The sequence below is a fragment of the Oncorhynchus keta genome, chromosome 30 (assembly GCF_023373465.1).
Source record: "Oncorhynchus keta strain PuntledgeMale-10-30-2019 chromosome 30, Oket_V2, whole genome shotgun sequence".
Taxonomy (NCBI): Eukaryota; Metazoa; Chordata; class Actinopteri; order Salmoniformes; family Salmonidae; genus Oncorhynchus; species Oncorhynchus keta.
In genome coordinates this window covers 45,002,327-45,017,937 of record NC_068450.1, presented here as the reverse complement: position 1 = coordinate 45,017,937, position 15,611 = coordinate 45,002,327, and the positions used below count along the sequence as shown (strand labels likewise).

The following is a 15,611-nucleotide window of genomic DNA, read 5'->3' as shown; positions in this document are numbered from 1 at the left end:
GTGACTTGGTGTATAGCGAGAATAGGAGAGGGCCTAGAACAGAGCCCTGGGGGACACCAGTGGTGAGAGCGCGTGGTGAGGAGACAGATTCTCGCCACGCCACCTGGTAGGAGCGACCTGTCAGATAGGACGCAATCCAAGCGTGGGCCGCGCCGGGAGATGCCCAACTCGGAGAGGGTGGAGAGGAGGATCTGATGGTTCACAGTATCGAAGGCAGCCGATAGGTCTAGAAGGATGAGAGCAGAGGAGAGAGAGTTAGCTTTAGCAGTGCGGAGCGCCTCCGTGATACAGAGAAGAGCAGTCTCAGTTGAATGACTAGTCTTGAAACCTGACTGATTTGGATCAAGAAGGTCATTCTGAGAGAGATAGCGGGAGAGCTGGCCAAGGACGGCACGTTCAAGAGTTTTGGAGAGAAAAGAAAGAAGGGATACTGGTCTGTAGTTGTTGACATCGGAGGGATCGAGTGTAGGTTTTTTCAGAAGGGGTGCTACTCTAAGCTCTCTTGAAGACGGAAGGGACGTAGCCAGCGGTCAGGGATGAGTTGATGAGCGAGGTGAGGTAAGGGAGAAGGTCTCCGGAAATGGTCTGGAGAAGAGAGGAGGGGATAGGGTCGAGCGGGCAGGTTGTTGGGCGGCCGGCCGTCACAAGACGCGAGATTTCATCTGGAGAGAGAGGGGAGAAAGAGGTCAGAGCACAGGGTAGGGCAGTGTGAGCAGAACCAGCGGTGTCGTTTGACTTAGCAAACGAGGATCGGATGTCGTCGACCTTCTTTTCAAAATGGTTGACGAAGTCATCTGCAGAGAGGGAGGAGGGGGAGGAGGATTCAGGAGGGAGGAGAAGGTGGCAAAGAGCTTCCTAGGGTTAGAGGCAGATGCTTGGAATTTAGAGTGGTAGAAAGTGGCTTTAGCAGCAGAGACAGAGGAGGAAAATGTAGAGAGGAGGGAGCGAAAGGATGCCAGGTCCGCAGGGAGGCGGGTTTTCCCCATTTCCGCTCGGCTGCCCGGAGCCCTGTTCTGTGAGCTCGCAATGAGTCGTCGAGCCACGGAGCGGGAGGGGGACCGAGCCGGCCTGGAAGATAGGGGACATAGAGAGTCAAAGGATGCAGAAAGGGAAGAGAGGAGGGTTGAGGAGGCAGAATCAGGAGATAGGTTGGAGAAGGTTTGAGCAGAGGGAAGAGATGATAGGATGGAAGAGGAGAGAGTAGCGGGGGAGAGAGAGCGAAGGTTGGGACGGCGCGATACCATCCGAGTAGGGGCAGTGTGGGAAGTGTTGGATGAGAGCGAGAGGGAAAAGGATACAAGGTAGTGGTCGGAGACTTGGAGGGGAGTTGCAATGAGGTTAGTGGAAGAACAGCATCTAGTAAAGATGAGGTCGAGCGTATTGCCTGCCTTGTGAGTAGGGGGGAAGGTGAGAGGGTGAGGTCAAAAGAGGAAAGGAGTGGAAAGAAGGAGGCAGAGAGGAATGAGTCAAAGGTAGACGTGGGGAGGTTAAAGTCGCCCAGAACTGTGAGAGGTGAGCCGTCCTCAGGAAAGGAGCTTATCAAGACATCAAGCTCATTGATGAACTCTCCGAGGGGACCTGGAGGGCGATAAATGATAAGGATGTTAAGCTTGAAAGGGCTGGTAACTGTGACAGCATGAAATTCAAAGGAGGCGATAGACAGATGGGTAAGGGGAGAAAGAGAGAATGACCACTTGGGAGAGATGAGGATCCCGGTGCCACCACCCCGCTGACCAGAAGCTCTCGGGGTGTGCGAGAACACGTGGGCGGACGAAGAGAGAGCAGTAGGAGTAGCAGTGTTATCTGTGGTGATCCATGTTTCCGTCAGTGCCAAGAAGTCGAGGGACTGGAGGGAGGCATAGGCTGAGATGAACTCTGCCTTGTTGGCCGCAGATCGGCAGTTCCAGAGGCTACCGGAGACCTGGAACTCCACGTGGGTCGTGCGCGCTGGGACCACCAGATTAGAGTGGCCGCGGCCACGCGGTGTGGAGCGTTTGTATGGTCTGTGCAGAGAGGAGATAACAGGGATAGACAGACACATAGTTGACAGGCTACAGAAGAGGCTACGCTAATGCAAGGAGATTGGAATGACAAGTGGACTACACGTCTCGAATGTTCAGAAAGTTAAGCTTACGTAGCAAGAATCTTATTGACTAAAATGATTAAAATGATACAGTACTGCTGAAGTAGGCTAGCTGGCAGTGGCTGCGTTGTTGACTTTGTAGGCTAGCTGGCAGTGGCTGCGTTGTTGACACTACACTAATCAAGTCGTTCCGTTGAGTGTAATAGTTTCTACAGTGCTGCTATTCGGGGTCTAGCTGGCTAGCTAGCAGTGTTGATTACGTTACGTTGCGTTAAAAGAACGACAATAGCTGGCTAGCTAACCTAGAAAATCGCTATAGACTACACAATTATCTTTGATACACAGACGGCTATGTAGCTAGCTATGTAGCTAGCTACGATCAAACAAATCAAACCGTTGTGCTGTAATGAAATGAAATGAAAATGTGATACTACCTGTGGAGCGAAGCGGAATGCGACCGGGTTGTTGAGTGCGGAAGTTCTATTCAGTAGACGTTGGCTAGCTGTTGGCTAGCTAGCAGTGTCTCCTACGTTAAGGACGACAAATAGCTGGCTAGCTAACCTCGGTAAATTAAGATAATCACTCTAAGACTACACGCTCTAAACTACACAATTATCTTGGATACGAAGACAGCAAAGACAACTATGTAGCTAGCTAACACTACACTAATCAAGTCGTTCAGTTGAGTGTAATAGTTTCTACAGTGCTGCTATTCGGTAGACGGTGGACGTTTGCTAGCTGGCTAGCTGCTGGGCAGATAGCAGTGTAGACTACGTTAGGACGACGAAATACGAAGTTGCAATAGAAGTGCTGACTGTTTCACTTTGTTGTCCTCTTTCTTTTCCTTTTCTTCTGTCCTTCTTTTGTCCTTATTTTGTCTTCCTTTCTTCTGTTAACTAGATATTTTTGTTGTTATTCTTTGTAAGCTAGCTAGCTTCTTCCAGGAGAGTCCCTAGCAACTGCTTAGCAACAAGTAAACAATTCTGCTAGCAATTCAGATAGCTAAGATAACTGTACAATTTTATGAAAAATAGTTAATTTTTCAAAAGCCTGTCTTTTTTGGTTTGTTCCTTGTTTTGTCTTCTATTGAGTCTTGCAGTTCTCTCTTGATTTTTTCGATGTACTTCACTCTAAAAAACCATTTAAATCTCAATATATACAGGAGCTCATTTTTCAGCAGCTGCTCAATTTAGAACTCCGGAACACAGTTATATATATATATATATATATATATATGTATATACCTGTATATAGACACACCATGTGTTTTATAAAATCAACAATATGCATTGAGCTTGTCTGATGCTTTACACTTACTGTTTGATGAAATAAGACACAAATAACTCAAGAGGGAACCAGACATCTAGAGGAAGAAAAAAACCTTAGCCTGACCCCACTATTTTTGCCATTACTCTCCTGAAGTTGCCGGTAATAGGCTACAGGAGGAGTTGGCAACCTTTCTAAAGTGGAATGACAATTTATTTGACCATTTATACCGATCTGTGTGCCAGTTACGGTTGTCATGTGCTCATTTTCGTGGAGCAGTTTAATTTTATATACAGTTGAAGTCGGAAGTTTACATACACTTAGGTTGGAGTCATTAAAACTGGGCTTTCAACCACTCCACAAATTTCTTGTTAACAAACTATAGTTTTGGCAAGTCAGTTAGGACTACTTTGTGCATGACACAAGTAATTGTTCCAACAATTGTTTTCAGACAGATTATTTCACTTATCATTCACTGTATCACAATTCCAGTGGGTCAGAAGTTTACATATACTAAGTTGACTTTGCCTTTAATAAACAGCTTGGAAAATTCCTTAAAATGATGTCATGGTTTTAGAAGCTTCTGATAGGCTAATTGACATAATTTGAGTCAATTGGAGGTGTACCTGTGGATGTATTTCAAGGCCGACCTTCAAACTCAGTGCCTCTTTGCTTGACATCATGGGAATATCAAAAGAAAATCAGCCAAAACATCAGAAAAAAATGGTAGACCTCCACAAGTCTGGGTCATCCTTGGGAGCAATTTCCAAATGTCTGAAGGTGCCACGTTCATCTGTACAAACAATAGTATGCAAGTATGAACACCATGGGACCACACAACCGTCATATCGCTCAGGAAGGAGACGCATTCTGTTTCCAAGAGATTAATGTACTTTGGTGGGAAAAGTGTAAATCAACCCCAGAACAACAGCAACGGACCTTGTGAAGATGCTGAAGGAAACAGGTACAAAATAAGCTATATCCACAGTAAAACAAGTCCTATATTGACATAACCTGAAAGGCCGCTCAGCAAGGAAGAAGACACTTCTCCAAAACCACCATAAAAAAGCCAGACTATGGTTTGCAACTGCACATGGGGACAAAGATCATACTTTTTGAAGAAACGTCCTCTAGTCTGATGAAACAAAAATAGGACTGTTTGGCCATAATGACCTTTGTTATGTTGGGAGGAAAAAGGGGGAAGCTTTGCAGGCTGAAGAACACCATCCCAACCGTGAGGCACGCCCTAACCTCAATCCTGTAGAAAATGTGTGGGCAGAACTGAAAAAGTGTGTGTGAGCAGGGAGGCCTACAACCTGACTCCGTTACACCAGCTCTGTCAGGAGGAATGGGCCAGAATTCACACAACTTATTGTGGGAAGCTTGTGGAAGGCTGCCCGAAACATTTGACCCAAGTGAAGCAATTTAAAGGCAATGCTACCAAATAAAATTGAGTATGTAAACTTCTGACCCACGAGGAATGTGATGAAAGAAATTAAAGCTGAAATAAATCATTCTCTCTACTATTATTCTGACATTTCACATTCTTGAAATTAAGTGGTGATCCTAACTGACCTAAATCAGGGAATTTTTACTGGGATTAAATGTCAGGAATTGTGAAAATCTGAGTTTAAATGTATTTGTCTAAGGTGTATGTAAACTTCTGACTACAACTGTATAGGTAGGGGTATAGTGACTAGCAACAGTGTGTGTGCGGCGTCAGTATGCGTGTGTGTGTTGGCATATTTAGTGTGTGTTTTGGGATGGAAGTGTGTGTGGGTAGAATCCCCAAAAGGGATCAATGCAGGTAGCAATTTGATTTGCTATTTAGTAGTCTTGTTTTGAAGTCTTATGACTTTGGTGTAGAAGCTGTTCAGGGTCCTGTTGGTTCTAAACTTGGTGTGTTGGTATCGCTTACCGTGCGGTAGCAGAGAGAACAGTCTGTGGCTGGAATCTTTGACAAATTTGTTGCCCTTTCTCTGACATCGCCTGGTATAAAGGTCCAGAATGGCAGGAAGCTCGGCCCCAGTGATGTACTGAGCAGTACGCACTACCTTGCAGTCGGATGCCAAGCAGTTACGATACCAAGCGGTGATACAGCCTGTCAAGATGCTCTCGATGGTGCAGCTGTATTACTTTTTGATGATCTGAGGGCCCGTACCACATATTTTCAGAGGTATTGTTATGCCCTCATCACATCTGTGTTGGTGTGTTTGGACCATGATAATGATGTGGCCATCGAGGAACCTGAAACTCTCGACCTGCTCCACTATAGCCCCATCGATGTAAATGGGGGGTGTGCTCGGCTCTCCGTTCCTTGTAGTCCACGATCAGCTCCTTTTTTATCTTACTGATGTTGAGTAAGAGGTTGTTGTCCTTTCACCACACCTCCGTAAAGGCTGTTTCATTGTTGCCGGTGATCATGCCTACCACCATCGTGTGGTAGGTGTTGGAGTCGTGTGCGGCCACACAGTCGTGGGTGAACAGGGAGTACAGGAGGGGATTAAGCACGCACCCCCTTAGGGGCCCCCATGTTAAGGGTCAGTGTGGCAGATGTGTTGTTGCCTACTCTCACTGCCTGGGGGCGGTCCGTCAGGAAGTCCAGGATCCAGTTGCAGAGGGAGAGGTTAAGTCCCAGGAACCTTAGCTTACTGATGAGCTTCGGGGTGCTATGGTGTTGAACTCTAAGCTGTAGTCAATGAATAGCATTCTCACGTAGGTGTCCCTTTTGTCCATGTGGGAAAGGGCAGTGTGGAGTGCAATAGAGATTGCATCATCTGTGGATCTGTTGGGGTGGTCCAGGGTGTCTGGGATGATGGTGTTGATGTGAGCAATGACCAGCCTTTCAAAGCATTTCATGGCTACAGATGTGAGTGCTACGTGGCGATAATCATTTAGACAGGTTGCCTTGGTGGTCTGCTTGAAACATGTAGTTATTACAGACGGGGTCAGGGAGAGGTTGAAAATGTCAGTGAAGACACTTGCCAGCTGGTCAGGGCATGCCCTGAGTATGCATCCTGGGAATATGTCTGGCCCTGCAGCCTTGTGAATGTTAACTTGTTTAAAGGTCTTACTCATATCTGCTATGAAGAGCGTGATCATACAGTCGCCGAGAACAGCTGGTGCTCTCACGCGTGTTGCTTGCCTCGAAGTGAGCATTGAAGGTATTTAGCTCGTCTGGCAGTGTGTGACTTGGTTTCTCTTTGTAATCTGTGATAGTTTGCAAGCCCTGCCACATTTGACAAGCGTCAGAGCCGGGGTAGTAGCATTTGATCTTATTGATGCTGTATTGATGCTTTGCCTGTTTGATGGTTCGTTGGGGGGCGTAGCGGGATTTCTTTTAAGCGTCAGCTGTCAGAGCAGCTTACCGATCGCTGCAGCTGTACACAGGCCATCTGTAAATAGCCCATCCAACCAACTACCTACCTCATCCCCATATTTGTTTTAGTTTTTCTACTCTTTTGCACACCAGTATTTCTACTTGCACATCCTCATCTGGACATATATCACTCCAGTGTAAATTGCTAAATTGTAATTACTTCAACACTATTGGCCTATTTATTGCCGTACCTTCCTTCATTTGCACATAATGTATACCGATTTTTCTATTGTGTTATTGATTGTACGTTTGTTTATCCCATGTGTAACTCAGTGTTGTTTATGTCGCAATGCTTTGCTTTATCTTGGCCAGGTCGCAGTTTTAAATGAGAAGTTGTTCTCAACTGTCCTACCTGGTTAAATAAAGATGAAATAAAAGAAATATTTCAAAAAACTCAGGTCCAATTAATACTTTGTCATTCTTTGTTTCCAAGTTTACAGTTAGTTCTCTGTTTTGATGACTCTCTCTCTTCTCATCTACAGACCTTCCCTCTCCGGCCATGAGGGAGCGCCCTCCAGGTTGTAAAACGGTGTTTGTGGGCGGTCTGCCAGAGAATGCCACCGAGGCACTCATCGTGGAGGTGTTTGGCCAGTGTGGTGACATCATCGCCATCCGCAAGAGCAAGAAGAACTTCTGCCACATCCGATTCACTGAAGAGTTCACTGTAGACAGAGCCCTCTTCTTGTCTGGTACGCTTCCTATGTTTCCTATTAAACATCATGAAATTAATGCAACCTGTTTCCAGTCAGAGACCTTAACGATGCTGGTCAATGAGAAAACGACTAGGTGTGTTGTGGAATAAATGTTCCCTCTCTTGACTCAAGACCATCACTATGCAGGTCAATGAGAAGACAACTAGAGGTGTAGTGGAATAAATGTCTTCGATACCCTTACTATTGAGGTGACAATAGCAGATGTGTAGTTAAATAAATAGAGTTTTGAATGGAGGAAATTAATCACCAGTCCCAGTCCCATTAGTCATGTGACACCAGAGAGTGTTTTGTTATCTTATCTCCTTTTTCCAGCTACTAGATTCCAGCCACATCTTAAATCTCTTTCTTTTCTAAAGCTACTAGACTCCAGCCACATCTTAAATCTCTTTCTTTTCTAAAGCTACTAGACTCCAGCCACGTATTAAATCTCTCTCTGTATGCAAACTGAAGGACATATATCACAGCCCCACAAAACTCAGAGGCAGAAGTAAACTGGAAGCCCACGCAAATTTCTCCCTTTTGGTAGAGACTGGAGAGAGAGAAACAGAGAGTGAGAGCAACAGAATGAGCGAGCGGGAGAGACACCAGCAAGAGAGAAAGAGAAACAGATAGGAGTGGCAGAGAGAGAGAGGAAAGAAGAATGAGAGGAGGAAAGGAGAGAAAAGGAAAGGGGAGCAATTAGCCGTTTCTACCATGTCACTAGAGGAGCAATTCGTCTCTCTTAAGGTCTCCTCTATAAATTAGTATAGAGAGAACAGAGTCGTTTCCTACTCCAACCGAGAAAAGCTACTTTAGCTGGGATACAGCTGTGACCGAGGATTAAACAGATTAAAAATAGGGAGAGAGCCTCAGAGGGATGGAGAGACAGGTGGATGGACAGATCATTTTAACCCAAATAGAGGATGTCAGGCATCAAGATAGAGATGCAGGTGGCTGACAGAGAGTGGTGTGTGTATTTCCCGCATTCTACTGCCCTGCACCTGTTCGATGAACAGAGTGAAATGTCACTGTGATGTTACCACCTGGTTCTAACTCTCTCCCCTCCTCCCTCACCCTTTGCTCTCGCTCCGCCCTCTTCCCCAGGCTACCGTATGCGTCTGGGCTCCAGTACAGACAAAAAGGACACAGGGCGACTCCATGTGGATTTTGCCCAAGCCAGAGATGACCTGTATGAGTGGGAGTGTCGTCAGCGCATGTTTGCCAGAGAGGAGAGGCACCGCAGGAGGATGGAGGAGGACCGTTTCAGACCCCCCTCTCCTCCACTCATCGTGCATTACACAGACCACGAGTGTAGTCAGCTGGGAGACAAGATTAAAGGTGGGGCTCCACGACTTATCGAAGAGTATCCCTTTAATGTGTTTGATTGATGTGTGCATGCATGCATTTGTGCGTTTGTATTTATAGACTTAAAGATGGTGAAAGGAAAGCATATAGGCTTCCCCGCTACTGGAATCTTCTGTAGTACAAAAATATCCCCTCCCACAACTTGTACTACTTAAAGATGTCCGAATGTGAGGATTCCAGTGGAAAGTAAGTCAACATCATGTTTTGTGAATAACCGGTAGTGATGAGGTTAGCAAAACCATTAGCCTCGCTGCTGTCTTAGCCCAAACACCTTGACATGTTCTCCATTGACTGTTTCACAGAGAGAGCAGTAACAGTTATGAATGTGGCTTCTCTACTTTCAGTTGAGCTGCTAGATATGAACATTTGTGACAGCCAGGCAGCAGTCGGATGATTTTTCAGCGCCGATGCCGATTATTGAAGGACCAAAAAAGCCGATACCGATTAATCGGCCGATTAATATTTTATTTTATTTGGAATAATGACAATTACAACAGTACTGAATGAACACTTATTTTAACTTAATATAATACATCAATAAAATCAATTTAGCCTCAGATAAATAATGAAACATGTTCAATTGGCTTTAAATAATGCAAAAACAAAGTGTTGGAGAAGAAAGTAAAAGTGCAATGTGTGCTATGTAAGTAAGCTAACGTTTACGCTCCTTGCTCAGAACATGAGAACAAATATAAGCTGGTGGTTCATTTTAACAGGAGTCTTCAATATTCCCAGGTAAGTAGTTTTAGGTTGTAGTTATTGTAGGAATTATAGGACTATTTCCCTCTATTCCATTTGTATTTCATTAACCTTTGATTAGTGGATGTTCTTATAGGCACTTTAGTATTGCCAGTGTAACAGTATAGTATATATATTATTATATTATTGTATTATTATTATTATAGTATAGCTTCCGTCCCTCTCCTCGCTCCTCCCTGGGCTCGAACCAGCAACACAACGACAACAGCTACCATCGAAGCAGCGTTACTCCATGCAGAGCAAGGGGAACAACTACTAGAAGGCTCAGAGCGAGTGACGTTTGAAACACTATTAGCGTGTGCTAACTAGCTAGCCATTTCACTTCGGTTACACCAGCCTCATCTCTGGAGTTGATAGGCTTGAAGTCATAAACAGCGCAATGCTTGACCCACAACGAAGAGCTGCTGGCAAAACGCACGAAAGTGCCGTTTAAATGAATGTTTACGCGCCTGCTTCTGCCTACCACCGCTCAATCATACTTAGATACTTGTATTCTTGTATGCTCAGTCAGATTATATGCAACGCAGGACACGCTAGATAATATCTAGTAATATCACTAGTTAACTAGTGATTAGGATTGATTGTTTTTTAGAAGATAAGTTTAATGCTAGCTAGCAACTTACCTTAGCTTACTGCATTCGCGTAACAGGCAGGCTCCTTGTGGAGTGCAACGAGAGAGAGTCAGGTCGTTATTGCGTTGGACAAGTTAACTGTAAGGTTGCAAGATTGGATCCCCCGAGCTGACAAGGTGAAAATCTGTCATTCTGCCCCTGAACAAGGCAGTTAACCCACCGTTCCTAGGCCGTCACTGAAAATAAGAATGTGTTCTTAACTGACTTGCCTAGTTAAATAAAAGTATTAAAAATATATATTATAATTTTTTAAAAAAAATAAAAAAAATGGAAAATTGGCAAATCGGTGCCCAAAAATACCGATTTCCGATTGTTATGAAAGCTTGAAATCGGCCCTAATTAACCGTCCATTTAGATTAATCGGTCGATCTCTAGTATCTACACATCTCTTCAACACATCCCGCTGCTCTTACTGTATTTGTGCATTGACTCTTAGGGACCTCGTCAAAGTGTGTTATTTTGATAAGCCTCTTAGCTCCCTAGATGTGTAGATGCATTGTATGACATTGAAGGTGATAATTATGTTCATCAGATGCCACAGCCTCACAGTTAAACACTCATTCAGTCCAACTATGAATAATCTATGGGCCCTGGTCATTGTCAGTGATTGACTAGTATTGATACCTACTGAGAATGTGTATTAATAATGGAACTGTAGTTACCAGGAAGGACTAGTGACTGTCGAGGGCCTGGAAATCTAAATCATTCTATAATATAGAGTAACACCTCAGCGAGTTCTAGTTATGACACATTCATTTCTGACACCTTGATTCAATATCGAAAGCAGTGATGGATTTATGTGTGCGGGGGAGGCTTCTGTGGGCTTCATCTTAAATCAACTGAAAAGACTTCCAGCTGCTCAATCCGTGTTAGTATGTGTGTGTTAGAGCGTGTGAGTGTGTGTGTCGAGTTAGAGGATTTATGAGGAAACCAATAAGCACTAACCAAATGTAATGTAATGAGCAACCAGTGTCATTAGTGGTACCTGGAGAAATGGCTATACGCAGAAAAAGAAGAGTGATCAAATTAAGATCTTACATCTGTACACTCCAGATGACATGAAATGATCAATCCCATATTGGTCTTTCACAGTCAGGCCAGCCCAAGCTGCACTGTGCAAGTAGGCCTACTAACTGAGTACGACATTCACAGGTTTCAGATGTTCAACTAATCAAATTAGTTTTCGCTCTCAAGTCACACTTTATTCATAGAAAAACAACAATTGGATGTTCTAAGCCCACAACCATGCTTAAACCATATCAGGAGACCACTTGAGGCCTGGGAAAATTATAATTTTCAATTCATCTGAGCAGGCACCTGACACTGTTGCTTGGTTAGCAGTGTTTCTGTAGCGTTTGCAAAAACAAATGCCCACTGGATTGACGCAAATAATCATGATATCAGTCTGCCAGGTAGGTATCGGTTAATTTTTAGCTAGTTAACATTTCATTTTTGGGAAAGCCTTTCCATTTACCAGAAGACGGTTAGGCCTGTCATTAACGTCACTATATTTTTTCTTGTTTGTTTGAAACCTGGACTTTTTACTTCATATTATGAGGAATGTCTGACCTTGCTTCAAAGTAGCCTGTAGCCAAAATCCCACCATAGAAACGCGGAGGCAATTATTTTATAAAGACTTTTTCATTTGCGCTTTCCTGTTCTATTGGTTTTCAAACTTTCTTTGTCGAGCAGCCAAAGGCATTATCCTAGTCATATTAACAACCCATGATTTCCATTTTGTAGCATTTGAGCGTAGGCCTACCGCTGTGTGCGCATTGCAGCGCTTAAAATGTGAAGAAATAATAGTTTATCAACATTTTAAGCTAAACAATATGTTCTGTTCCATCAGCCTTATTAAATGATACGGCATATACCTCCAGTACGCTACTTTGATACGCATCGTGGGGATTCAAATGTGAGTATATGCAAATCCCACTGAAAACAAAGTGAGTATACGGTGTATTCCGGCGTATACCCTCCATTACACCACTGAGTGTCATTAACAATGAAAATCAATAACTCTCTTGTCTCTTGACATCACCTTATCAGTCTACGACCCAAAAATGAATAATGAAAACCAGCCACTGTTCTTCATACAAAAGGCATTTGAAACATTATATTTATTCCATTCATTCACTGCCCTCTAGTTCACATTCAGAGCAGTACTGGAGAAAAGCCAGAAGCTGTGGTGCCATTTAGAATGAATTTGAGGGATTTCATTAAAGATATCACTATTCTTTCTCCTACTCTTTCTCCTCTCCTGTCTCCCCTCCTTCCCTATTCTCCCCTCCGTTCCTCTCCTCTCCTGCTATCAGCTTTGGGATGAATTAATACACTTTTTTTCTCTAATGAACTGTGACACAGCAAGGTCTCCACAGAAATGGTTTGGTCTACAAACACTGTGACTTCCTGCTTCTCTGCTCTCTCTGTGGCGCCTCTCTTCTCAGTTCACAATCAGGCCTTGATACATAGGACAGAATAACTTTCAAAGCATCCGATTGAATTATTTGTTATTTAATGCAGAAATTCATGTTCTAATTCTGAATTCTATGTTTCAAACCACAAATGGATTCTTACCCCTAACCCTAACATTACATCTTTTTTTTGACCCCTAACAAATCTAGCTACTGACCCTCACCTCAAGTTTGACTTTAATAACCCTATCCTCTCCTCAGATGAGGCAGCGTTTGCAGAGGCGGTGCGCGTGCTGCTGACGTGGGTGGAACGCGGCGAGGTGAACCGTCGTAACGCCAACAACTTCTATTCCATGATCCAGTCGTCCAACAGCCACATCCGCCAGCTGATGTGTCAAAAGGCCACCCACGAGAAGGAGATGGAGGAAGCCAAGGACAAGTTCAAGAGCGCTCTATCTGGCATCCTGGCACAATGTGAGTACACACTAGACTGACATCACACACCCACATACAGAGGGAAAGAGAACCATGTCTCACGCCAGGGTCAACATCAAACCACTCCTTGCGTTCTCTTGAGGCAACGTCAACATTGTCCCTGTAAAAGTTTAGTAACAGGTTAGTGCTCCATACATGATGGAACAAATACTCGGGACATTAAACAGAAATGGTATTTTCTGAAAACACACACACAGCAGGGCACAAACCCCTTTATGGGAATACTCTTTGAAGGAGCAGTTTGGCTGCTAAAGGCCAGTGATGGCAGCAATAACACTGAACAGGTTATTTAGGGAGCTGTTAGCTATCTTACTTAGCACATCATCATTAAACCCAGAGTGGCCATCTCTCTAGCTCCAATCTCTCTCTCCATCTTTATTGTCTTTCTCCCAGCTTCCCTCTCCCTCACTCTCTCTTTCTCTCTCTGTCTCTCTATCTCTCCATCTCCTAGTGATTGACACCTTGAACACCTCTGTTCTGAGGAAAGCAGCTGTATGGCAGATTCACTAATGAGGCTTTTAGGTGCTAATCTCACTGTCGACTCCTGTAGAGCTGACCCTGGGTCAGTCAGAACCATTCGACTACCCAGGTCAGCCAGAGACATTCAGATAGTTCCTGGGTCAGTCAGACATTCAGGTAGTACCAGTACCTGGGTCAGTCAGAACTATTAGACTACCTGGGTCAGCCAGAAACATTCAGATATTACCAGTACCTGGGTCAGCCAAAGACATTCCGATATTACCAGTACCTGGGTCAGCCAGAGACATTCAGATAATACCAGTACCTGGGTCAGCCAGAAACATTCAGGTAGTACCAGTGCCTGAGTCAGCCAGAGACATTCAGGTAGCACCAGTACCTGGATCAGCAAGAGCAAATTCATATAGTATCATCCAGAGGTGGGACCAAGTCACTCAAGTCAAGACCGTCAAGTATCAGGTCAAGTCTCAAGTCTTTAACTTTGAGTTTTTTTGAGTCCTAAACAAGTCATAATGTGCTCTTTTTTTCACCTTTATTTAACCAGGTAGGCCAGTTGAGAACACGTTCTCATTTACAACTGTGACCTGGCCAAGATAAAGCAAAGCAGTTCGACAGATACAACAACACAGAGTTACACATGGAGTAAAACAAACATACAGTCAATAATACAGTGTGTGCAAATGTGATCGACTATCGAGGGTCGCTATGGGGCGCAAGCGGGCGATGTAGGCTCGTACACAATTGCCCAACCTAGTTTTAGGAACGTCATGTAGGATTTAGGCTACCAACTGCCTAGCTAGTTGTAGCTCAGTCTTGGGTGCAATGATCATGTTCCCGCGCTGACTGACTGTGTGGATGCTCATTGATTTAACTTTACGCTAGCTTACATGATACACTAGTAAAGTAATAAAATATATAGCTCTCTGTCGAACAAAGTTAGAAGTTGTTGCGCCTCCGTCTGCAATTTTCTTCCCGCATGTTCTGGAAGTTCCAATCCATTTTTTTGTCGATACAGCGTCGTCTTTATATCATCTTTCCAAGGGCTAAATCTGAATTTAGCCGCCAACGTTCCTCTGCACTGCCACGCACAATTTGATTGGCTGCTGTCCGATTCCAACTTTAATCAAATGAAGAGTTGATGCGCTGCACACTTTTTTTTAATAGCATCGTTTTTCATATTTGGGCTTGGGGAGGGTATCGAGTCAGAAGGCTCAAGGTCAAGTCAAGTCATTAGTCATTGGTGTTAAAGTCAAAGTCGAGTCCAAGTCATCATATTTGTGACTCCAAACCCTTCGAATCCAAGTCATGTGACTCGAGCCCACACCTCTGGTATCATCATCCCATCCATATTATCATTCTGAGCGCCAACTGGGGAACTCATTAAGCTTGAGGCGGGACTACCCTGGGGCATGTTGGTAGTCTACAGATGTAACACTTGTTTGTCAGCCGTTCAGCTGTAACTCCTGTGCTTCAATAGACAACATCCCAAAGGGAGCAGACATAGTTTTCTGAAACCTGCTTTAACCTTCCCTGTGCCAGTCTCTCTGTATCCCACAGCTGTGACAGGCGTGACACTAAGAACCAAGGATATAACACACTCCCATACCTGCAGGGGGGGGATTAGAGATATCCATGTCTGAGGTTGCAGGAGACCTGTGATGGGCGGAGAGCTACCTCGCACAAGGACTATATGAACGCGCTCGAGTGATCATTGAATGGCGATGATCTGTCATTGGGCCTGTGAAATATTGATATCACATACAGTAACTTATGTACTAAGTACTCTTTCTATTGTGGGATTCATGAAACCTCCGCTTCAATGGCTCTCGTTTTTGAGTATGATTGACACCAACACAATCGCCACAGATAGACATAACAATCATCACAGACAGACGTATAAACAAAGCAATCATCAGAGATAATAAAATGCGTAGCAAAGAAACACCAACTCTGTAGCCACTCAATGCACTCTAAATTCTTACAAAAAAGCATGCTGTTGTATACCTCTTGTGTGTTAAACTAGTATTCAGGAGCAGTGTTTATTTGATG

At 44.1% G+C, this 15,611-nt stretch overlaps 1 protein-coding gene across 3 annotated transcripts in view; it reads left to right on the top strand.

Moving 5' to 3' along the window:
- The window catches only part of LOC118363653 (ecto-NOX disulfide-thiol exchanger 2-like), a 216,925-nt gene that overhangs the window by 151,299 nt on the left and 50,015 nt on the right, over positions 1-15,611 (top strand). For all 3 annotated transcript variants that reach the window (XM_052488474.1, XM_052488471.1, XM_052488475.1), the window contains exons 5-7: positions 7,211-7,417; positions 8,525-8,758; positions 12,852-13,064. In XM_052488474.1, the coding sequence (XP_052344434.1) occupies positions 7,211-7,417; positions 8,525-8,758; positions 12,852-13,064 (654 nt within the window). The remainder of the gene's footprint in view (positions 1-7,210; positions 7,418-8,524; positions 8,759-12,851; positions 13,065-15,611) is intronic.